At 34.6% G+C, this 25,893-nt stretch overlaps 3 protein-coding genes across 11 annotated transcripts in view; 2 read left to right on the top strand and 1 right to left on the bottom strand.

The window, feature by feature from the left end:
• Positions 1-2,329, top strand: part of Sdk (sidekick cell adhesion molecule) — a 36,760-nt gene extending 34,431 nt beyond the window's left edge. For all 4 annotated transcript variants that reach the window (XM_083099846.1, XM_083099830.1, XM_083099838.1 and 1 more), the window contains one exon: positions 72-2,329. In XM_083099846.1, coding sequence (XP_082955972.1) covers positions 72-314 — 243 coding nt within the window. In that variant the 3' untranslated portion in view covers positions 315-2,329. The remainder of the gene's footprint in view (positions 1-71) is intronic.
• LOC145971836 (putative aminoacyl tRNA synthase complex-interacting multifunctional protein 2) lies at positions 1,834-5,725 on the bottom strand. The gene is made up of 4 exons (XM_083099898.1): positions 5,057-5,725; positions 3,758-3,943; positions 3,387-3,606; positions 1,834-3,091 (listed from the first exon to the last, which is right to left on the bottom strand). Exons 1-4 carry the CDS (start codon positions 5,372-5,374, stop codon positions 2,718-2,720), a joined length of 1,098 nt encoding a protein of 365 aa, XP_082956024.1. The 5' UTR covers positions 5,375-5,725; the 3' UTR covers positions 1,834-2,717.
• On the top strand, positions 4,882-25,383 carry E(bx) (nucleosome-remodeling factor subunit NURF301 E(bx)). Of its 6 annotated transcripts, none has more exons than XM_083099788.1 (25): positions 4,883-6,859; positions 6,937-8,056; positions 8,563-8,845; positions 9,215-9,423; positions 9,642-9,995; positions 10,204-11,352; positions 11,497-11,687; positions 11,854-13,312; positions 13,475-13,610; positions 14,312-14,586; positions 14,821-14,958; positions 15,043-15,150; positions 15,234-15,433; positions 15,620-15,838; positions 16,216-16,441; positions 16,741-17,052; positions 17,144-17,329; positions 17,516-17,746; positions 18,078-18,417; positions 20,603-20,807; positions 21,487-21,752; positions 22,042-22,209; positions 22,549-22,744; positions 22,960-23,044; positions 23,208-25,383. In XM_083099788.1, the coding sequence occupies exons 1-25, from the start codon at positions 6,665-6,667 to the stop codon at positions 23,408-23,410; spliced, it is 8,454 nt and encodes a 2,817-aa protein (XP_082955914.1). In that variant the 5' UTR covers positions 4,883-6,664; the 3' UTR covers positions 23,411-25,383. The 6 variants fall into 6 exon arrangements, with proteins under 6 accessions (XP_082955944.1, XP_082955914.1, XP_082955907.1 ...); XM_083099781.1 differs by having other exon boundaries at positions 14,279-14,586; positions 15,046-15,150; XM_083099773.1 differs by having other exon boundaries at positions 14,279-14,586.
• The last annotated feature ends 510 nt before the right edge of the window (positions 25,384-25,893 follow it).

Below are 25,893 nucleotides of genomic sequence, written 5' to 3'. Positions count from 1 at the left end.
AAAAAAGAAACGATTGTGTATTTATTTCAGAATCATAAGCGATCTCTAAGTTGTCTTTTCACTCGTCGCAGGGTTCTGAGAGCGAGAATGAGAGTGTGCAATCCGACCCGCATTCCTTCGTGAATCACTACGCGAATGTGAATGATTCGTTGAGACAATCATGGAAGCGGCAGAAACCCGTCCGGAATTATTCGTCGTACACAGATTCCGAGCCGGAAGGCAGCGCGGTCGTCAGTTTGAATGGCGGTCAGATCATCATGAACAATATGGCGAGATCGAGAGCGCCGCTGCCAGGTTTCTCATCGTTCGTGTAACTAAATTAAAACTTTATTGAGGCAAGAAGACTTCTCTTATTAATAACGATATCAAAATTATCGTCTCACATTTGAAGCGAAGTCTTTTTTTATATTACATATATAGAGCGAAAGACTTACGTCGAAAACACGTGCATTACGTGTTGACGGCATAGACTTATAGCAAACTTATAAATTGTAGGAAGCTTGAGGCATCTCCGTATTGTGATATATTGATACATACTTATTTATAATTTTCGATAAGACATTTTGTGCATTTAATAGATACTTTTCTATTTTCTTAGATTAGTTTAAAGATAACATACAGATCTCGTACGGACACATTGCATAATTTCCGTACCTGCAGAGCAGAGTATAAACTTGAGATTTGCTTAATGAAAATTTGCAAATGTTCAGAAATCATTAAATGGATCACATAAGTTCAGTTAGAATAAAACTCAAATTGTTTATACAGGATTAATTAAAAAACAACAATTAACTGAACTAAATTATTTGATAACAACAAACATGATTGTGATTTTATTAAGTCATTATAGTGAAAAATTTTACATTCGCAATTACATAGCAATCCCAAAAAATTATCAGAAATTTAATCTCATTTTCTGTTTTTTTATAATTATTTATAAAACTCATTTAAAATACAAAACTCTACATATAAAATACATCTAAATCTATAATTCCAAATAATTTTGAACTCATTCCAGTTTGCTTTTCAGGTACATGATTACATACATAATTTAGTTGTAAGTGAGCCTTACATTCTGATATGATATTCGAAAATATTCATCGCAGGCACGTGCGATGTGCGGAAGATGTGTTATTACGCGTTTGCAATATCACGACGTTTCCGAAAAGAACGAAATTCATTATTAATCTAATGTTCCAATCGACCGGGCCTGTTGTCATATCAATTTATTAAACCCGTTAAAAGTGTTAATCGAAGGTCGCAAGTTTTGGAACACCCTGTATAAATCCGCTCTTACTGATGTACTTGTACTATGTCAGACACGTGTAAATATGTTGTATATTTTTCATTGCAAAAGTATAGATTTTGTATAATGCTGCTAATCAGCGGATAATATATGTATCGCATTCGCGTTTTGTGATATATAGTAAAAGCTCCATATTTGCGGAATTTACATTCTGTCAAATTGCCGCGAATACAAAAATTGCAAATGAAAAGCGAAATATATAAAAACATTAAATATATATAAAGAAAAAATATATAAAAATGTTTTAAATTAGATTTTTTTCATTTATTTATTTTTATTTATTTTATATTTAAAAAAATTAATACGATTTCAGCATGGACAGTTTCTTTTTATCAGTTCTATTTATCAATTTTAGTTCTCAAATAGACATAAAGTTAAAATAAAAGTATTAAAAATTTCAAAACTTGCAGATGAAAAGTAAAATTATAAATATCGTGACTATAGGAAATCGTGAATATAGGAGATACGCAAATATGGAGCTTCTACTGTACATATATATATTCTAGCTATATAACAATATTCACATATCTTCTTAAACATTCTCATTTTATTAACGTACATCCAAAGCCGGATAATTACAATTGCATAATGTCGCACTTATTATATATAACTGCGAATAATATAATAACACTTGGATGAGACAGGACAAAGAGAAGCCTAATCTAATTAGTAATTACAAGTAAGATTATTATCGATTCATATCCGATAAAATCATTCGTTTACTCGCTATATATATTTAGAGATAATAATTTTATCACTTTTTTAAAAAAAATTTTTACAAACATTACGCAATGCAGGGAATCCTTTTTCCATAATGTACTTCTGGAAATGCTTATAGTGTTTCCGCGACACTGCCAGCGAACATGTTAGTGCAAATTTAATATTATTTATATACTTCCATTTGCGCGCATTTGTAATAAAATAAGAGTATAAAAATCCTACTATAATGTCTAAATCATATATAGAACATTTTTAGAAACTTGTTAATCTTTTTAATAAAAATTTATGCCGTTTTTGGAAGAACTCAATAATGACAAAACTGTTTTATTGTTACTTATATTGAACCACTATTACTAATTTCTTTAATTATATACATTCTGAAATAATTGTAGAAATTGATATATTTTAAAACAAGTTTTTATATATAATTTTACATATAATTTTATTTAGTAATTTTTTTAAAATTAATTTTTTGAATATATGTTTACAAGCACAATACAGAATATCTATTAAATGGATATATACAGGATATAAAGATTTCCTTATTTTTATGTAAAAAATAATTTATTCAAAATTCTTGTTCAAGATATCAAAATTTTTACCAACATAACATAATATGTATATTGTTTCTGTTCTGATGTATTTGTAATATTCTATTCTCACTTATTTATTAAGTATTTAATTTGTGCATTCATGCATAAACTTTATCTATGAAAGCCTTTTCACATGATTCATACCACCGATCAAGTATCTTTGGTTTTCTTTCTGGAGGAAACCGTTTAAATAAAGACCATAATGCAAAGTCCGCAATGTTAGGTTCAGGCTGATTGGCCCATTTCTCGAAATGACGGGTTACAGTATCAAAGTTCACTTCTTTGTATGTACCTCCCGTTTTAAGATGTTCATATGTCTTATAACACCAGTCGAGTACTGTATCTAATAAGTGTGGCTGTGTATGTATCTTTTCATAGTTATGTGTATCCACTAGCCTGCTCAAATATCTGAGGAAATTACTTTCACCAATTATGTTACATCCATCCACAATAACAACTTCCAAATCTTTAGCTGGAAAAAAGAAGAAAGAAAAACATTCAATAATACAAAATATTCAAATAAGTAAGAAGAAATCCTATTACTAGTATTTAATGGATAATAAGAAAGTGATTAAAAAATTAATTGCAAAGAAAAGTTCGAGATTTTCCTGAAATTCTAATCATCTAGAAGATCTAAGAAAAATTCGAGATTTTCCTGAAATTCTAACATCTTGAAATATTCGATAACAAATAGATCATTCATCATTTTTGTAGAAAAAAAAGGGTATATTTTTTTAATATTGGCAAAAAAATTAATTTTATCTTACTTTGTTTCCATATCAATGTTAAATATATAATGGTTTTTGCAGCAGAATTAATAGATTTTTGAAAGGGAACTGTAAATTGTGTTGATGATGTAATAGAAGAATGTTTATATGATGTCACTCTAATATCAACATCATTCCAAAGCTTCTGCAAAGCGAGTACTGAATATGGTAGATAATCTGGATCTGCATGCACTATCATCTTAATGTGTCTAACTGGTTCCTGCAAATAATGTATGAAAATTATTTAATAATCTTTTATTTTAAATCTATTGTTATATGCAATAATAAATTTAGAAATTCAATTTTAGCATAGATGATGTAATAACTGATACATTAACCAAATGCTTTTAAAAGACGGACAGTTCTTGTACCTGAGGTGGTACACAATCTGTTGCAGCTTTTACTGTAGTACTTTCATTTGATTTAGGTGTTCCACTTGATTGTTTTAAAAATTGGCATAATGTAGAGACTTGTTTCTTGAGTTCTGCCAATTGATGAAGAACTCTATTCTGTCTAGTCTCCAAATCTCGATAGTTTGATGTGATATCCTTTTGCGTCTAATTAATAATAAACAAGAATCATTGAACTTTGAAATATATTATACAATAAGAAAATATTAATGAGAAAAATATAATGCAGGAACATTGTATATTAAATATTGTGGGTAAATTTGAAGATAGAGAGATATCTGTATTCCTTATCTGATCTTCATATTTGCAACTAATGAATATCAAAATCAAATACAATTTTAACTAAAATAATTTTACTATTTTTTCATTACCAGTCCAGACATAATATAATGAAAATACGCTATGTGATATGATGTTATATAATATTAATGTACTAATCATTCAGATCTAGAGTAGGCAAAATGCATAAACTTTAATCCAGAGTAGATTTCATTCAATTTAATATTATATGTATTACTAAGTACATTAAAAACTATTCTATACAAATGTATCATTGCAGTCAAAGACTTGGATCATTAAATGAGTGAGCAGTGAATATAAATTATTTTAATTCATATACTTTGGCAAATCAGCTCATGTGCCATTTTTTATATCAATCAAAAGCTATCAAAATGCATTCATCCAAGTTCAATATTAATTGCAACGATATAATAAGGTTATAACATCTCGGCGAACGAATCCCCCTCGTTTCTAACGGCAACTCGGAATTTTGCTCAGAACTTTTCCGCTTTTGACAGTCGCAGTCAACGATCGGAGTCGCGCGTCTCTCTTTCGCGCGCGAGTCAAATAGTTCCCGGCCCCTCGAGATCCACACGGCTCGTTCTCGTGTGACTTTTGATCGGCGTGCTTTTTCTCCAATTTTCGTATTCGTTCGCGCGAGACACTCGAGGAAAAAAAATCCCAGCGAGAGGCAGGAGGAACATCGATCAAGCCCCAGGACAGACAGAAGGAAAGAGACAGAGAGAGAGAGAGACGGAGAGGAACCGCAGCACGTCGCTCCTCCGCTCCGCTCCTGGTCGATCGCGGATCAGTGCTCGCGGAAATTTTCGGGAGGAGTCATCATGTCGCGCGCTCGTCCGCACGATCGTTGCCGGCCGCGATTTTCCGCGCGTGTCCGCGCGCTCCGAAGGCGAGCGAGGACGCGCGGACGAGGGGTTACTGCGTTCACGATGCCGCCCGACGTAGGAACAAAACGGAAACCTTCAAAAGACGAAAAAACTCCTGCCCGACGTTGTCCCTCTCGTCCATCACACTCCTCCCGATGTTGAGGAATTCGAGGACGTCACCTGGAAAGGGCTCCTCGTGAATATTCCTCATCTTGTACATGACATCCGGCGGCGGTATCGGCGGTAACTTCGTCAACGGGTACATCGAGTACATAACTTTCAAGTGGCAGTTCGGCTCTCGGTTGATATGATTTTCTCCCATTCGCACTTGCACTTGGAAAATCGGCATCGGATCTCGCGTCTCGTCCACCATGATCTCCCACTTGCTCCCCCCTCGCTCGCACTCGCGCATTCTCTACGCCGTTTTTCTCGTGTTCTCGTGCGCGGCATCACATATGGCAGGTGACATTACGCGGTTGAGCCGCGCGCCGCCAGATGGCGCTCGGGCGCCATCGATCTATCGGTAAGAATAATCTTGATTTCGTCGTTTAAAATCGAATAACCTCTTTTGAAATCGAGATCGAGGATTCTCCGAATATAATGAGAGAGAGCGTAGTATCTTTAATTCTCTTATATAGTTTTCTTTTTTTCCTTTGATTCGAACTGAATAAACGCGTGCACGAAGATTTCGAAGACAAATAGCGCGAGAAGCTTTCAAAATTTGTTTAAACAAGATAAAAAGAGAAACACCCTAATTTACGCAATTATCGAGATTGTTCATCGCGAAAAATAAAACTTCCGCGCAGTAATAATCGTGTAACGTTATCGATCGAGAGGAGTTAAAATGGCGGTCGGGTCAGTGGCGTCCTCTGTCAAGTATCAAGATCAGACTTCACGTCTACAGCTCGCGGGTAACGGCCGGGTGCGCATACACGAAGGACGGTACGAGGAAAGCCGTGAGAAGCGGAAGTGTCGCACGTTCGCTCGCTGGCACTCGATCGAAGCCCCGAGGCATCGAAGGATTCCCTCGTCGAGCGCGTCCTCCGCGATACTCGAGTGTTTGATAAATTGCGGTTAGAATTTGCGTTTTTCTCTTTTATTTCGAACGCGCGCGTGTCGCCACCTATCGCGAAACGTCGATCTGACAGCAGGGACGACAGGAAGTTACGGTGAAGGCGATTGGAGCACGCGAAGGTCTCGGTCGAACCGAGCGATTGCGCTTATTCCGCGAGACTCGTCGCTTCGGCGACTCCGAACCCGTCGCGGACGATCGTCGGGTGGACGCCGATCGCGAGAGCCTCGCCAGGACGGCCGTTCGATCGGCCTTTTACGTTGTGCCTGGCTCCCGTGCGGCCGACATGGCGGCGCACCGATGAGCCAATCACAGCGCCGCTCTCTCCGCCATTCAACGACAGTTCCGTCCGCCGCTGGCGCAGCCAGAGACCCCTTCTTCTCGCGTAGTTCGCGTCACTTGGCCGATCTCGCTATCGAATTTTGACGAGTGGTTTTTTTCACGATCGTCTACGTGGTGCGGTGGAACGTGAAAGGATAGGGACGAGCGAACGGGACGGTGAATCGTCGCGACGCGAGGATATTGGTTCGAGTCGCGCCGCGGCAGATTGTGTTTGGTCACGTGACCGCGCGGAACCGACCGTGGCCCGTGAGAAATGGCGCAAAGATCAGAGTGCATCGGACATCATGGATGGATCCAGTTCGTTGCCGCGGCGATGTCACTTGTGTTTGTTTACAATCGTGCGAGCACGCGCGCCACGTGCTGAGTGAGGAGGCGAGGCGAGGCGAGGAGAGACGAGGCGGGACGCGGAGAGGTGAGGAGAGACGTGAAAAGAGTGGTGAAGGAAAAGGCAGACGGGGAAGGCAGGCGAGGCGAGACAGGCAGGTATCAACAGTCCCCCCATTTTATAGGCTCCCCCCGTGTTCCGAAATTGACAGCGCCGGTGCCGGCATTAACGACAGGGACCGAGGGAGCGACGAGGACCACGGCGACGAACAGTAATAATGACGGGCAGGGGCTCGAAGAGGCGGGGGCGCCCGCCCAAGTCTGTGGTGATGGAGCGACCGAAGAAGTTCCAGTATCATCTGATGAAGAAGCCCAAGTACTTGCAAAACAGGACGGTAACGGGGACACCGAGCGGTGGCGCCGAGACGCCGAGTTCGCAGCCGAGCACGCCGACGGCGTCCCGGCCGACGTCGCCATCGGTCGAGAGCGAGGAGAGCAGTAAGCGCAACACGAGGAATCAACGTAGGTCGCGAGGCTCGCGTGACAGGCATTCTCGCAAGGGCGGCCACTCCGGATCTGGGGGTGGTGCCTATCAGCGTCGCGGTTACAATCCCAACGTGGATTATCACGACTCCGAGTATCACTATGGGTCGGATTTCGGCGACGAGTCCAGCGAGAAGAGCGAGCCCGAGGAGGATCCACTGCCGAGCGACGTGGACTCCTCCGAAAGTATAGAGGAGCCCGATCCCTCGAGCGATAGCGACTTTTCCCTGTCCAGTTATAGCACTACCAGTGGCACGCCCAGAAAGACGCTGCTCAGTCAGCAGCGACCGCCGAGTCCGGATCCATTGTGGCTGCAGAACAGAGATTTGCCGCCGTTGGTATTACCAAAGACCTCGGACGATTTGCTGGTTCCTAAAGAACTGGTCATGCCATCGCTGTCCATCTACGAAGTGCTCAGGCACTTTCGTACCTTGGTACGCTTGTCCTCCTTTAGATTCGAAGACTTTTGCGCAGCTCTCATTTGCGAGGATCAGACCAACTTGCTGGCCGAGATTCACATCATGCTGATTAAGGCACTACTGCGCGAGGAGGACTCGCAACAGACACACTTTGGTCCACTGGATCAGAAGGATTCAGTGAACGTTAGCCTATACTTTGTGGACTCTATGACGTGGCCAGAGGTGCTACGTTCGTACGTAGAAAGTGACAAGAGTTTTGATCAGAATATTTTACAAATATTAACCACAACTGAATATCCTTTTACTGCCATCGAGGATAGAATCAAGGTCCTACAGTTTTTAACAGATCAGTTTTTAATCACTAATCCTGTGAGGGAGGATTTGTTACATGAAGGTAAAGTGGAATGCACACACACACACACACATATATAATGTATTATTTTTATCCATAATTCCTATAGAGGCATAATTATATTTGAAATCAGCAGGAAGAAAATGTACCTTGTCCATGCTGATGCAGTCTACTTGTTATCCTTCTTGTAGTAATACTTTTTAGTCAAGATTAAATTAGCCTAAACATAAACTTAATGCTGGCTATTTTTTATGTTCAAAATGGTACATATTCAATAAGGTGCAATTTTATTTTATATATCAATCTGATATAATTGAATATTTTTTGCACACTGTTAACAGTTTTCAAAAAACTGTTGCTTCCAAACAATTTAGCCTCTATATTTGATAGAAATTTTGGAATTTTAAAGTATTTTTATATCTTTATAAATATTTTATAAGAATTTGCTTCGTGTATTCAAACTATTTATTCTTTTATTTTCAAATCTTAAAATTAGGAAAATTGAAATTTTATTAAGAGGTAAAATGGATAATATCTGTGTTTTTTAGGGAGTATGCATTACGATGATCACTGCAGAGTATGTCATCGACTGGGAGATTTGTTATGTTGTGAGACGTGCCCGGCTGTGTTTCACTTGGAATGCGTGGAACCGCCATTGGTCGATGTTCCTACTGATGATTGGCAGTGTAGCACATGTAAAGCAAACAAAGTAATGGGTGTCGTGGATTGTATTCCCGACGTCGAGAAAAATGGATCATTGTGCAGACAGGAGCACTTAGGATTCGATAGACACGGCAGAAAATATTGGTTCCTAGCGAGAAGAGTTTTTGTGTAAGATAAAGTTCCAATGTTATAAATCATATCTAAATTAATTAAAATTTTATCAACTAATTATCCATTACTCTCATATCGCATTAACATATATACAGATACAGCCAGAAACTTTATATTCAAGCACAATTTATAATTTTACATTTTATGTATAAGTTATTTATAATTATATATATTTTTTATGGGATTTTAGTTTTGATAAATTATAAATTTCTAAAGAGGCAAAAGATATGTAAGACAGGATAAAACTTGATAAAGCTTGTAAATACACACACATATATATATATATATATATATATATATATATATATATATATGTACAAGACAATTGTAAAGAATTTTTTATTATTATGCGGTTTTATTTTTTAGTGAGAGTGAAGATGGTGAGGTATGGTATTATAGTACGCCATTACAGTTGGAGGAGTTGATGCTTGTGTTAGATCCGAACGAAATGGAAGTAGCACTTTGCCGCGAGTTGTCAGATTATAAGGATGAGATAGTTCGTCAAATGGAACTCACAGAAACTATTACTAATCAATTTAAAGGAAACAAGAAGTCGTACCTAGAAATAGAAAACGGTAAGAACAATCTTTCCAATTAACGTTATCTTTCAAATCTTTCTTGTCAACATCGAGCACTAGGAATAACAATTTACACTGTCTTGTTTTTATTACATAATTAATTAATATTGGATATTATAATATAGTAAAATATAGAATATTTATATTTATTTTTTAAATATATTAAATACATGTGGAAATAGTCATCAATTTATTTTGGTTGAAATATTTTTTAGGTCTTATACAAAAGCTACAAAAAGAACGACAAGAGAAACAGGAAAAAGAGGAGGAGGAAAAAAAGGAGAAACAGAGACAAGAGGCGGAAGAAATGATACGGAGGATGCACGAAGGTACTGATTCTCTCGAGGAGCGTATGGCAATTGTGACGGATCAGAGTGAGACTAAGGCATCCGGTGAAGAGTCAGTCACCCAAGTACCTGAAGTGGTCGGTGAAACTGTCGAAGTCGACGCCGATGCATCGTCATCTACAAATACGGATAAAGTTACTGCGAAAACTAGCACTTCTACATCATCATCCGAGGATATAGATGAAGAGGCTTTAGAAGGAGAAGAAAAGATTGGAAAAGACGGTAAAATTTATTGTAAAACTACAAAGTAGCGTTGTCGATACATGCATTAAATAAAAGTTGCTCTTTTTTCTTTTATAATAAGAATTATTTTATATAAAATAAAAAATATTTCTATGTGAAAAATATTTCTGGTATTTTGTCTTATCATGTAAATTTGTAGTACATAATAACATATATATATATACAATAATAATCTTTTTTTTTTCAGGCAAGAAACACACTATCGTGACGAGATCAAAGACCGGATCGTTACAGCCACGAACTTTTAATATGGATGACTTGAAAAGACGCAGTATGGCACCATTATCAAAAGAAGAACTCGAGAAACTGGACAAGAGTCTGAAGGACTCTGAGGGCGACGGTACTAGACTAACGCGTCAGAAAGCACATCAAATCGCATCTGGCACTCATTTATTCAAACTAGGCATGGACAACAATTTTAAATCATATGTCAATCAGTATAGCAACAATCCTACTGCGTTGAATAAAATGCAAAGGAATGAGGAACGTGACAAGAAACGTCACTTGTCGCACAAATTCTCACTTACCCAGGTATCGGAATTTAAATGGGTGGGCAGTTTGACGGGCACTCGTGCTTTATTAGTCAGCACGTTACGTCAAACAATCTTGCAGCTCGAAAGCAACATTCAGGCGCCGTTCATGCACACAAATTGGCCATTGCTACGCAAACCATGGACTGCGGCAGTAAGCGCGTGCGTGAATCCACGCGACTTTGCACGTACTCTCATCGTTTTGCAGGCGTGCATCAAATCTGTTGTGTTTGCGAGTGTATGGCATGATCAACTTGGTCATGTAAAACTGCAACGAGTGACTGCGCTCGAACGCGAGGAGAAAAAGCGACAGGATAAGAAGGAAAAAAAAGAGAAGGAAGATGAGGAAGAGCGTAATCGGCTCTTTAACTTTGTGAAATACACTCTTGGCATGAAACATCAAGTGTGGAAGCAGAAAGGCGAGGAATATCGGTTACATGGTCAGGGCGGCTGGCTCTGGGTATCAGCTAGTCGTCGTTATAGATTCTCGGAGATGATAAAGTTGGGCCTGCATGCTGGTCCACAGAAGATCATGGTGCAAATTAGAGATCAAGGCGGTTTAAAAATTCTCGCGCTCGATCCGCCTACTTATGAATTTCTTATTAAGGAGTACTGTCCAAGCAAAACGGAGAACGGCATCACGATGAAGCAAGAGATTAAAGAGGAAGATGTAGGAAATGATGCGATTAAACAAGAGTACAACTCGGAAAGTGTAAAAAAGGAGCCTACGACGAATGGTGTTGATTCCTCTTTAACAAAGTCCGAATCCCAGTCGGTCAAACAAGAAACAAAGATGAACCTATCATGTAAGTAGCTAATTTAATAAATTATTTAAATTGAATTAAAAGAGAGAATACATTTAATGTAATATAGTATAACAATAATACTGTAAATAATACTTTAAACTTGCATTTTGTTCGTAAAAAATATTAATGATAGAAAATTTTCAGTTTTAGCTGGCATGAAAATTGAAAAGGTTTTTACTCCGATTACTGAGTTTGAAGAAGTTGACATCATGAAAGCGCTAACGAGTCCTGGAAGATTGCTTTATCCAAAAATTGCAAAAAAGACAAGGATTGACGATTTCTTGGCACGTAGAACACATTTGAAGGTTTTGGAAGAGAGGAGATTGCTGCAATCTGTAAGTATATCTCTTTGTTGATTAATATGTGTTCTTTTATCATTTTTATCATGCATTGACGTTTATTATATTTTATGATAGAATCATCATTCTATTAACAGCAAAAGTATCAATATTTTAACGTCATTATCTCTACAACTTATAAATATCGAAATATTTTTTACAGGAGAAAACGAAAGAAGTAAGCAAAACGCCAAATCAGAAGGGCGGGGGTGGCGGTGATGCTTCGGAAGTTGATATAGAAAATCACGAGGAGAACGAAACGGATGGCAATGGTGTTGTTGGCGGTGGCGGAGACTGTCCATCGTCCGTCGGTAAACAGCAGCAAACAAACAAAACAGCAGCAACAACAACTATTTCTGCATCCACAAAGGAAATGCTGACGGCAATCAACAAACGTGTCCAGCAGATGCGTGCACAATATGCGAATATGGTCAAGCTTTATAAGAACGTCGGGTGTTACTCGCGCTATTGCAATATGAATAATACTGGCAGCAAGAACAACACTGCGCAAGTTATCGCCGTGCAAATCTCCGATACTTGTTACTCACCCATATGCATGCAAAGGATGCGTCTGAAGCGCGAGTTGATCGCGCTAGCGCGCAAGACAAACGCACTCAGCAACAATCAGCAGTCATCTCTTTCTTCACCCTTGTCACAAATCATCAGTGTAAAAACGGAACCCTCGGACGAGACGAAGGATGCGATCAGACGAGATTTGGAATCGGCAGTGGCATCAGCGACTCATTACAACGAAGAATCAGCGACGAAGGACGCCGTTTCACCCTCATTACCTTTGAAGAAGATTAAACTCGAAAACGACAAGGGGGAGATAACCGTCACGACGAGCAATATCGTTACGACCACCACGACGATAACGACGACTCGACAAACAGTGACGAAGAGCTCGGATGGTTCGATGCAGGAACACTCTACTGTGAATCGTAATTCCACGATCGTTTCGTCGGAAGTTACGACTACAACGACGGATAAGAGTAGTGCAAAAACAGTAATGATTGTGAATCGTAGAGGAAGGACGGTGCAGCGAAGCGCGATTACCAAGGAACTGCATGCTGATGGCAGCGAACGAATTTATACGGCGACGTCAACGAAGGGCAAGATATACCTGAAGAAAGTAGCAATCTCTTTGGCCGATCGTAGGAAAAAACGCACCCCTGTCAAGTATCCGCTCTGTTCGACCTTTTGCACGAGGAACAAGCATCGTAGTATACTGGTGCTGCCTCAACACGAGCTGAGGAAAATGTCCCGCGTCGGCGGTAAAACGCCCGTGCAAGGATTTCATCATCAGGCCAAGGCGAATATGTCGGTGTGGCCGTACTCATGCCCCAGACCTTTGTTCAAGACTTGCTGGTTATACAGAACGGTCGGTCTAAAATCGCTGGCCGCTGCCGCGATTCAGCTGAGGATACTTTGGGCGTGTCTTAGGTGGGATGACATGGCAGCTAAGCCTTTGTCTACCGATGGCAAGAATCAGATCACTACCGACACGGAGATTATGTCGCTAGAAATACTGAAGCATCGACACGTCGGACAGTTTCTCGACAGGACGCAATATCTGCGCAGGAAGGTCGTAATACCGCTCGAGCTTCCAAAGCAAGTCAGAGGTTTGTGAAAGATAAATTAATATGAGAGATAATTTACTGAATAAATAAAAAGTTTACATTAGTTTATTGATATTTCTTTAAAATTATGAGAGTGATAAATTGTAATCTTTTAAAATCGCTATCTATATCATTTAATATGCTATATATTCATTTTCTATACAGAGGTTACATCTATAAGAATTGGTCTGAGAAAACGAAAGCGTCCAGAATCTCCGCAGAGTACCGAGCCACAAGTCACCGAAGAATGGGTCGACGAGGACAAGTTGGAATTGTGGGAGATCAAACAATACGGTGACAGGTATATAGCGATTAAGATATGCTGCGGGTATCTAATGACTATTAAAGTATTTGCATGTTATTTCGCGACGCAAATGTTTGTGAGATATTCTCTTTCTAATATATATATTCGTATCATGTGGTTGCTACACCATTGACCAATTTTATTGGGTCTATTCGAATTCTAATTCAATTAATATTAAATAATAATTCTTATGTATGTTTTATTAATAGATTTCTAAAAATAAAATAATCTAAAAAATAAAAACGAATAAAAATAAAACTTAGGATTAATAGGATTATTTTGAAATGATAACCAAAGTAATCACAGTAGAAAAAATATTTGCTTTATTAAATTTTGTAAATGTTTATTAATAATCTTTTATTAAAAAAGAGATAATAAGAAAAATCAGATGATATATAAATTAGTATGTATAAATCTTTTCTAACAATATGATCTTCTACATACTTTTCTAACTTTATTGTAAATCTACAAAAGTTAAAAATTTTGTCTCCTTTATGAACAACGAATTCGTGTGAAATGTATTATTTCTATTTTTTGCTTTCGAATTCATCGATGACGTCGTTTCGTCTTAAATGTGGATCGCTCTGACCGCTTTAACTCTTCGCTTGCTTTCTCTCTTTCATCGGGAACTAACCCTCCGCTTGGTGTGTCTGTCCTGTCTCCAGGTTAGAGAAGGCTAATGCCCAGATTATTACTAGGAGTCGGTCGGGAGCGCCACAATCAGTGGTCGTCAGCGGTGGTAATAGAACCGCCGGTGCCGCCGCCTCCGGTGGCACGACCGGCCTGTCCGGTGACCAGCTGGTGAGCGGCAAAGCGACGCCGGAAGAGATCAAAGAGAAGATGGAACAGCAGTTACGTATGCAACGGGCGGCTCATCAACAAAAACGTGCCCTAGAGACCCTCAAGAATCAACCGGCGAACTCGACATCACCAGCTACTCAGCTCGTCAAAGTCACAGCTAATTCCTCTCACGGTAAGTCAATTATAGAAAATTGCATATAATGAATCGAGAATACGAATAGATTTATAGATAACGATGATGTTTTTGATTTTGTTAGTTAATCCTTATTTGTCAAGTTTGATTTTTCATAGGATGAATAACTTGAAGTAAAAGCGTGGAACAAAATATTAATTAAGATAGCGCCGATATTAAAATTACAATGACAATTAAAATAAATCTTTAAAATGATAAATTTTGTATTTGTAGATGGCACAGTTAAATTAGTTTCGAAAGTTGCAATTCCAGCAAATCCGAACAGCACAAAGTCGCAATTGACTTCTCTTCTGACGACTCCTACTCAGAACAAAACTTTCATCGGTACCCGACGAATTTACATGACAAAATGTAAGTTATTTACTTTCATTTTCGAGCATGCTATATGAACTATAATGACAAGATTATATGAGCTGCTCTATTGTCTTGTTTCAGCAGCTGATGGAACTACTAAGGTAGTGACTGGTTCCACTAGTATTTTACCGAAAACACCGCAAGCCCAGACATTGAATCAGTCATCCCTAATTAAAATAACGCAAACAGGTAAGCTTATCTATCTTATTTTTCCATTTCCAATTTATCTCCATACATATAATCCAATATGTTCTTCCATCGCATCTTTCTAGGTACCAATTCACCTGTACAAGTGCAACAGAAAGTGCAAATTCTTAGAGGGCCAGACGGAAAGTTACAAGTGCGTGGTTTGTTGCCTGGTCAACAATTGATCCAGATGCCTGATGGGAAATTACATGTACTAAATGTGAGCCAAACGGTGAGCAGCCCGTCTGCACAATCAAACTCGACAATGCCTACAAGCACTCCCCAGGTAATTCACTTGAAAGAATACACCTGTTTAATGTTCTCTTCATTCTGCTTTGTAAAGTAGAAAATTAAAAAAAAATGAGACATGTAACATAAGTACAATACATATAATTTAATTAATTGCGATATAATAGATTAATGTATATGTAATGAAAACTATAAGTGATATATATTTCTATCTTTCTCTCAGACAAAAACTGCAACTACAGTTAGTTCTGCCAAAGTGGCAATTTCCGAAACTTCTACGACTAAAACCAGTCCAACTACAAAAGCAACAGTGAATTCGACGACGCAACAATCACTGCAGCAAGTTGTGCAAGCTGTCCAACGCGTAAAATCCGCGACTTTGGCTCCTACCACACCGACGAAAAATGCTATTGTGGTCGCCAATACAGGACAGACCGCGCAGGTAATGGCTCTCCTGATTGATATAAATTAAACATTAATTTGAATGTATGATATTCTAATGAAAAAGAAAATTCACAAGAAAAATAATATCAGTAAATTTAAATCAAATATCGCTGAAAGAAAAAGATTAAGATTTTTCTAGAAATTGCTTGGAAAATGAAGAAGATTTGATCGAAAATATTGAAAAAAGTTATTGAAAATATTGAAAAAAATAAACATTATAAGATTTCGGAGATTCTCTTATGCATCCTAAAATTAACTATAATAAACACAATTACATTTATTTTATTATTCGTTTATATTTTATTACATTTGCATTATTATATTATTCACTTACATTTATTTATATTATACATGTTGTATAAATATTATATCTAGGTAATATCTTCCGGTGGACAAGTTATAAGTGGCAATCAAATAGTGGTTACGAACGCAAACTTTGCCCAACAATTGGTGGCAACAGGTAAAGCCCAATTGACAACACTCGGGGGCCATCAAGTGGTGATACGTAGTACACCTACTGGACAATCAATTGTACATCTGAATTCGACAAATAGCGGTATAATCGTTAAAAGTACCGTACCTGCTAATAAGCAACAGCAAGGTTAATAATTTTAGAATTATTTTTATTCTGTAGATTAAAGGACATTTTGAACAAATTAACTTAATTGGCGACTTATTTAATCATTAATTAATCTATTAAGATTAATCAATTAAGCAAAGTTGTCTATAAAATAATTTTGGGTTGATCAAAACAGTTTTAATACACATGAATCTACAGATTATATATTTTATTAATTATATACATATTTCTCGAGATAATTATAATAATATTATTCTTGTAATAGTACTATATTAATTTAAATAACATATATACTGACGATACGAATTTTTCTTTTTTAGTCACGCAGTCTTCGATAGTTACGGCGCAATCTGCCGCCAGTACAAATGCGAGCCCGACAACCACCACCACCGCCACTTCTACTGCATCGGTGACGACCACTCAGAGTTCTGCCGCAGTTCCAGCTCCAGGAAGCATTGAGGCTTCCTTGCTGGCAGGACAACCGCCTGGCACAGTGATTAAATGTGTGACGGCGCAGGTGATTCAAACAACCGAAGGCCCGCGTATCGTATTACAGGGTTTGCAAAGTGCGGATTTTACACCGCAGCAATTAAACATGGTGCAACAGCAAGTAAAACAGCAACTTCTCAAAGGTTAGCGTCTAAAAATGTTTAAAAAAAACACACAATCTATTGGCGAATTTTCGCCAAAGATATCAAATTAAAAATTTTATATCGCTTTCAGCGCAAGCAGCAACTGGCAAGCAAGGTGTTTTAGGACCTACGAAGATTTACTTGGCTGTTCAACCAGTTCAGCCTTCCAACAACCAACAGCAGCAACAGCAGACTTCGCAGGTTTCATCGACGGCAAGTACCCCTATGGCGTCGACTCCGAAGCAGCAACCTATAGTTTCCCCACCACCTGCTACTGGTACACAATTTTTTAATATCTTGTTATTATTTAATAAATATACAATGACGATTGAATAGATATATGAGTGTATTAATATTTATATAATATTAATAAATATTTAGTAATAATTGTTTTGTCAAATTCATTATATATATATAATGAATTTGACAAAACAATTATTAATATATACATCTTTTTCAATAGAACCACAAGGACCCATCGAAACCATTCCAGAATTTCCACAAGCGGTAACACCAAAATCGGATAAACCGAAAGTGGTTGTTCAACAAGTAGGACGTGTGACGAACGCAACAGAGGACGATGCACAAAAGGCGAATATAGCAAATGGGCAGCAACCTTCATCACAATCCTTAAAAGAAGGAAGTGATTCATCGCCAAATAAATTCATATTGACGCCAGACTACATTCAACAAAGTTAGTATATAAACAATTAAAAGGAAATATAAAAAACATACAAAACATGTACAAAGTATATGTTTTGCAATATCTTTCAATCAAATATAATTTTCTTACAAATATTTCTTAAATATAGGTTTATGTTATCTAGAAAAAATTTTTAAAAGATACGTAATAAAAATATGTTTTGATATAGAATTTGCTTTCATAAACAAGTAATAAATTTTCTTATATTTTTATATATTTTTTTTAATAAAAAAAGACTTGCAAATTTTCTTTGTATAAGCAATATTTATTAAATAGGCCTAGATGCATTCACACACATTTACACGTATTTTCGTAATTATAGCGATTAAAAATGCCTTGAAACAAGAGAACCTCAATCCGGAGATAGAAGAAAAATTATTGCAATTGCAACGTTACCAGGAGAAGCAAATGAAAGGTGGCGTGGAGAACTCTGTGACAAACAATCAGACTCATCACAATTCGTCCGCAGTAACAACGCCGCGTCCGCCATCGCGTAAACGGCCGGCACCCTCGTCGAACATTCCAGTGTCAGCGACAACGACGACGCCGACAATCATGCAATCATCGTCTACCGGCGGCGATGACAAAGATGACAAAGATTGGGTAGAAACACCCAGAAAGAGACCGGCACTGAAACAGGAAAATCGCGATGCGACCCCAAAGTAAGCCATATAAACATAGGCATGGAATATTAATGTGGTATAACACAGTAGTGCAACTTCGTGTTGGTATCTTCAGTATCATTCAGTATATCAAGAATTACATCATTCTTTCATATATCTTTCTTACAATATATATTAATATATAATTTCATATTTTTTTGTAATTTTTAAAATATTTTTTGAAAAATACTTCAAAAATTATATTAAAAATTATATATTAATAAGAATATTCAATTATTAGGGATCAATTATTATTCAATTATTATCTCGGATTGGAATTTGATCATATTCATGCCTGTTTCTACCAATGTAGTTTAAACTCATTTGACAAATGACAATATCAAAATTTTTATTATATAACATAATATATTGTATTATACATAATATATTATATATATTGTATTAATATATATATATATATATATATATATATATATATATTTAATATTTATATATATAAAATTAATAATCAGATTTAAATCTGAAAAATTAAGCATTAGAGAAAAAATTTTTTTGAAGATTTTTTGTCGCATATTTGTCCAGCATTTGTATATATAAGATACATATATCTATAATTTTAAATATTTATCATTGTTCATTATTGTTATTAGTATATCACATTATGCCATTCTGTTTTCTTTTTTTCTATTCTGTTCGGTTATCTTTTCTCGTTTTTTCCCATTTCTCAAATAAGCGAAGTTGTACTATTATATTATACTATATTATTAATTTCGCTATTTCGTTTGGGTCTAGTCGCTTTGCTTTACCTAACATTTTTAAATTTGATAATTTTTTTATTTTTATTTTTAACTTGTAACTTTTGTAATATTTGTATATGTGCATATATATGTGTGTATGTGTGCATGCGCACAACATCGAAATACTAAAATAAAAGTTTTCATCATGCTCTTTATATTTGAATTAGATATATTTGAATTTGAAAAATAAAAAGTTTTTTTTATTATAAATGTATATTCTTTTTAGAAGATGTCTATTTTATTTAATAAATATTCAAAAGGATCTTTAAAGTTATAATCAAATTTGAATCTAATGTTCTTTGCACACATACAAGCACATACACTCATACAAATAAACAATATCATAAGAATCATATAAAGCATGTAATGTCATGTTATGTAAATATGTTTTTTTATGAAAAGTGAAAATTAATATCATAACGCGTATAAAAAGAACATTGGTCTAAAATTTAATTGTAATTTGAAATACGTTTGTGACATACATACAAACATAATTATTTATGGTGAAAACATTTCTTATTTTTTTTTATTAAATACATATAATGTTTTTGAAAAATATAGAGAGCATGACATAGTTTTATTTTCGTGTTTAATTCTGTCTCATTAATGTCTGAATCGGTTTTGATATCAAATTCAATCTAAATCACACACATGTATAATGAAATTTTAAAATATAATGACACTCCTTAAGCTTAATCAGCCTCTATTTTTTATTGTATTTGACGATTTGTTCTTAGTGTGAAAATTTCGAAGGAAATCATTCTCACATTTTGTAATTTTTTTTTCTTTCTTTCATATCATTTCCATCCTCAGTATCTCTCTTGCCAATTCATTATCTTGACGTCCTTTTTTTCAATTTCATTTTTTAAATTTTCCCTCATCTTTCTTAATATTTCCCTTAAAAATTCAAGAATTAAAATAGTATATAAACGTGATTTTTCCTTATTAAATATTCCTTTTATAAATTCTTTATTTACGAAATAATTCAATAAAAAGATGTTACAGATATATACATATACATATTTCGCCTTCTCATACTTTTCTTAAACTCAAACTGATTTTTTTTATATCATTCTACTTTCTTCGAAGAAAGATTTTAAGCATTTTGAAAATTTGTACAAAAATAAATCTGATGCGGATGGATATTATTTTGAATAATATTCGATCAAATGTTTTATCCTATATATATATAAAAACACTAAATGTGCTTTCTTTTTTCAGTTAACTCGGAAAATTTTAAGGCAAAAACATACACTCCCTTGTATATGTTTTGTCAAAAAAGAATATGTGAGATAAATGTAACACATATTCTTGGTAACAAATGAGAAATTTATATTGCAAATAAATTATCTCAAAATGATGCATCTTATCAATGTGTTCAAACTTTAAATTGTATCATATATGTATTTATAAATGATTATTTCCAGAGTGACGAAGCTATCAGAAGCATTAGATAATGAGTCGTCTCCTAAAAACCGATCTGCAAAATTAAAAGATACACAAGAGCAGAGAAGAAAACAACAGATGCATTCTCGAATGCAAGTTTTATTGTTTCGACATAAAGAACTTCTTAAAAAAGATATTCTTAAGAAGAGAGCTTTACTCGAGAAAGAGCTTCAAATTGATATACAGGTAAATACAATGCATAGATGTATATTACAATAATAATATGTATAATATATATGTGTATACAATTATATAAAGTATATGTAATTTTAATATAATATGTATAATGTAGAAGATGTCACTCTTGATGTTATATAAATGTTTTGGAAATCATTTAATTAATTGAGTAAGCTAAAGAAATTTTTGCCTCTTTTGTCTATTATTAATGCCAAACAAAGTGAATACATAATATAATAATAACGTTAAGTCCTGTTACACTATTCAAATCTCAACTCTAACACTGTCGCAAATGTATATATAATTTTTATCGAATTGAATCTTGTATTCTTTTCTATATCTTACTCTATTCATATAATCTACGTTCTCATTCAAAAGAAATGCTCGCTATCCAAGTCCGAAACTCACTTCATAACATTTAGTGCGACAATAAGAAGACAATTGTTAAAAAGATAATTAAAAAAATAAGAGAACTTATTTTCAAATCATCTTAAATCGACAATTTATTGATGATAACTTATTACTTGAAAATAATAAAGTTGAACATTCCGTATCTTTTTCATAAAAAGTATAATCATTGTTTTTTTTAATATAGATTTAAAATGTAATTCAGAAATCTTCAATTATATCAGTTTTGCGGAATTGTAATTATCAGCATGTTTCAATGATGCCTAAATAAATATTGCAGAAGGATCTATCGACGGAACTCGCTACCAGGACGAAAGCAGAAAGGCATAAGCAGGACGAGGTAAAAGTAGGCAGCGCGAAACGAAAAGCTAATGCTCAAGTAGCACAACAGGTCAGCCCGTCCAATCGAAACAGTGGTAGCAGCAGGCCGAAAAAACACAAGACCCAAGGTAACAGCACGACTCCACCTAGTGGTTCCACATCCGCTACGCGTATCAAGAAAGAGAAGCTGTATTGCTTGTGTAGAACTCCCTATGATGAAACCAAGTAAGATCTTCAAGAAAAATCTCAATGCCATATAAGACTCGGTTTAATTTTTATATATTCTAGAGAATCGCATGTTACATTTTAACTGGTTAAAAGCAATTTGAAACTCTTTTATTTTAATTATGAAATATTGCTGATAAATTCATAAGCTAACATTGCAAAATATTTTTTAGTTATGTGTCTTTTTAGAATTACAATATATTTAATCGGTAAAACGAGACTTTAAATTTCGATGTCAATTGTAAGATAGTCTTGTGAAAGTTATAAACAGCTCAATTTTTTTTAAAAGATTTTACGTGGGATGCGACTTGTGTAACAATTGGTTCCATGGTGACTGCGTTGGTATAACAGAGGAGATGAGTAAATCTCTGTCGGAATTCGTTTGTACAGAATGCAGACATGCGAGAGATACGCAGGAATTATACTGCTTATGTAAACAGCCTTATGATGAATCTCAGTAAGTACATTAAAATGTAAAAGCCTAATTATACATTTAATATTGTAATGCAAAAAAAATAAAAATCACAAAAATATAATTAAATTGTGTGCGAATTAACTTATGAATAAATAAATTAATTTAAAAATATATTCACTTACATTGTAATATTTATTATACGTATTTAATATTATATTTAAATTAATTTTTCTATTTCTATATTTTTAATAATTGATTTTCATATACATTTCTTTAACATATAATACTATGCAATATTAATAGAAAATGTATATTTAATTATATAATGGAATTAATTACATATTTAGTATCTGTAACATATCTCTCTCTCTTCGCTTAAAGGTTTTATATATGCTGCGATAAATGCCAGGACTGGTTTCACGGTCGATGTGTTGGTATTCTTCAATCAGAGGCTGACAATATTGACGAGTATGTCTGTCCGAATTGCCAACGGAATTCCTCTGTCAACTTTGCCAATATGAAGAACCTCAATGCGAAGGATCTCGATCTGTTGAAAAAATTAATTAAACAAATACAGGTGTGTATACTTTCTTTTTATTGAAATATTATAAATAATTCTATAAAAAAAAACTATAATATTTCTGTATATAAATTTATATAAGTAAAAAATCGAATATTTATAGTATATAAGTGCAAAAAATATATATCTTTATTCTGTGGTTAAGGATTTATAAACCAGCTCGATGAAATTAATATTTAGTCACACAATATAACGTAATTTGTTTGTTTAAGGCTCATAAAAGCGCATGGCCTTTTATGGAACCAGTAGATCCTAATGAAGCACCAGATTATTATAAAGTTATAAAGGAACCAATGGGTAAGTATGACTCTTTAACAATTTTATTTCTTTTCGAATCATTTTGCTATAAAAGCATAGTTTTCTGAATGTAATATATATCTTGTTCTAATTAATGTAAATGTACATGTGATTTTATATATATTTATTTAATTACATATGTGCATTATATTCATTGTTTCAGACTTGCAGACTATCGAACTAAGAATAAATGACCGATCCTATAAAAAACTGAGCGAGTTTATTGGCGACATGACAAAGATATTCGACAATTGTCGCTATTATAATCCTAAGGAGTCGCCATTCTTCAAATGCGCCGAATCTCTGGAGACGTATTTTGTTCACAAAATTAAGAGTCTGAGGGAAAAATTCTCCGAAGGGAAGTAAATCAATCAAAAAATAAATAAATAATGTAGCCGTATGTGAAATCGGATCAAAGTGAAGTGCACAAGAATTAATTTATTGTGCAGTGCGTTTCACGCAAAACAGAACGGAACACAATTTGTGCCAGTACAGTATACTACACCTAGAAAAACTGAAACTATTTCAGAGTAAGCTTAAGTATGTAAAAGTAGAGAACGCACCGGTCTCCGCTATATTTATTATAGTTGTGTGAACATTCTCCTTTTCTTCTCCCTTTTTGCAGTTTACGAATTCTGAGTTCCAATTATATTGTACGAAATGTGAATTTTAAACCAGAACTTACAGCTCGTGCCGTAAGATCTTATTTGCGAGATTTCTTTTGCTACTGACTAGTAGTGGACAAAAGAAAGAAAGCCATATATAGGATTAACGTTTATTTTATTTTATTTTTACAATTTTTCGTATTGAAATATAATTATGTAAAATAATTTTCTTGTTTTCATTACCAAAAGCCCCCGTAATTCTTCATTATTTTTTCTGACACATGGAAATAGAAGGTTTGACAGATTGTAAGATCCGCTTCGCAGTTAGTTTTAATTTTTTATAGCTGTGAAACGATGAGCATAGCATTTTTAAATCACTTTTTAAATCCTCCCTACAGTTTCTACAACACTTTAAATATTCCCATCATATTTCTCTTTGAACAGATACAAATATATTGAATTTTCGCATATTTTGTATCACATATGCCTTATGAAGATCACATATGCCTTAAAGAAGATTATTCACAAGTCATATGGATACTGTACATGCTAAATATATAAAATAACATAGGAAATCGATTTTACAAAACATAGATTTATTTTATTTCCGTATTATAACTTTTTCTCTGTATTTTCTATAAAAAATAAAGTTTATTAAAAAAGAAATTAGCCAAATTTATATCACGAATTTTCAGAGATTAAACCTTAAATAATGAAATAAAATGATATCCGACAATTGTTGCATTACGAATTTATTTTATTTAACGAGTAAGACTACTAGTGTGAAATAAAATTATAATACTGAAAGTTATTTTAAATTGTATTTCGAATTATTTATCTTATTTTGATACTTTTAGTTTCTCTAATGTAATCTATATGAATTATTTTTATGGTTTTTTTAGATGTAGAAAAACAGAGAGACTGTTAATATATTAATCTGATACCGATCTAAGTTAAGAATATAAGTTCGAATTCAGGACTGACTTAATCTGCACACATTATGATATTTTAATTATAAAAAAGTGCAATAGAGAGAGAGAGAGACACACAAATTTCGTGTTTTTTGTATATTAAATCCTCTTTTTCTACATATGTAAAATACATGTCACAGTTATATGAGCTAACGTCATGTTTATTTCAAGTTTGTGCAGTAGTTGTTAGTTGTGGTTCTCAGAATTCATGCAATATTCATCACGTTACGCTATTATTTATGTACATATAATACGCGATCGTGATTTCACACGAGTGAAATATGGTCCGGATTACATGAAAAAGAAAGAAATAAGATCGACTATCTCTGAAAGATAGTTCTGAAATGGTTTGAAAGACTCTGCCACACTGCTATTCCTTTATAGCGTACCCGATGTGAAAGAGAAGGGAGTAAATACAATTGTGTCACCGTATAGCTATAAGACTATTTTTTAGAATTACACGCATAATATATAAATTGTACAAATTCATTTATCGTCTCGTACTCACAAAGCTCTAATTACGATTCTACTTACTTATGCGTTATTTTAATCACATAAATAAATTTTCTATGAAATTGTTTATAATCGACAACTCACATTTAGGCATTTAGATTGTAAGGAACCAGCAGAGAAGTCTGCTATGTATATATACACAATACACACAATTACACATATGAGAAGAAAAGAAAGATCCTCAAAGAGAGGCAATTGTAGAATTTTTTGATTTTCAAGCAAGGAGAAAATAAAAAGCCAATGAAAAACACAGAGGAGTTTATTTCAATGAAATAATAAAAAGTATTGTTTTTGTATATTTTAGCTGTATTAAAAAAATAGAAGAAGAAGAAGAAAAGAAGAGAAAGGAAGAAATATATCTGTTGTAAAAATTCGTTTAAAAAGCATACTCTAATTCTGTATAATTTGAAAGAATATGAGAGAACGCTAAGAGCAATACACGAATATTCCTTCGTGTTAAAAGGCGAAAATATATAAATATATATAAATAATAGAGCTATATACATATATACATAAGTATTAGATGTATTAAAGGACTAGAAGATACACTTACTTTCGAGAAACTTGAATAATGTAATAACAGAAAAACAAAAAATAACGTATCTTGCAAAACATATTTGTTTTCCCGTATAAATTTGTTTACAAATTCTACGAACAGAAATATGATTGAATAAAAATATCTCTAAGAGGTAACAAAAATATGAAAAAGGAAAAAAATTATTTCCTTTTTATATATATTTAAAATTATCGTACTTTGTAT

Source organism: Camponotus vicinus, unplaced genomic scaffold (genome assembly GCF_025532165.1).
Source record: "Camponotus vicinus isolate PSW18456_S1 unplaced genomic scaffold, iyCamVici1.0 SCAF_1, whole genome shotgun sequence".
In the NCBI taxonomy this organism is placed as follows: Eukaryota; Metazoa; Arthropoda; class Insecta; order Hymenoptera; family Formicidae; genus Camponotus; species Camponotus vicinus.
This window is presented reverse-complemented; position numbering and strand designations above follow the sequence as displayed.

Coding starts and splice junctions, on each gene's coding strand:
- LOC145971836 (XM_083099898.1), bottom strand. CDS start 5,374: ATGCGCGAGTGCGAGCGAGGGGGGAGCAAGTGGGAGATCATGGTGGAC. Junction 3,607..3,757: donor CAGATTGTGTACCACCTCAG/GTACAAGAACTG, acceptor CATTATTTGCAG/GAACCAGTTAGACACATTAA. Junction 3,092..3,386: donor AACATTGATATGGAAACAAA/GTAAGATAAAAT, acceptor TCTTTTTTCCAG/CTAAAGATTTGGAAGTTGTT.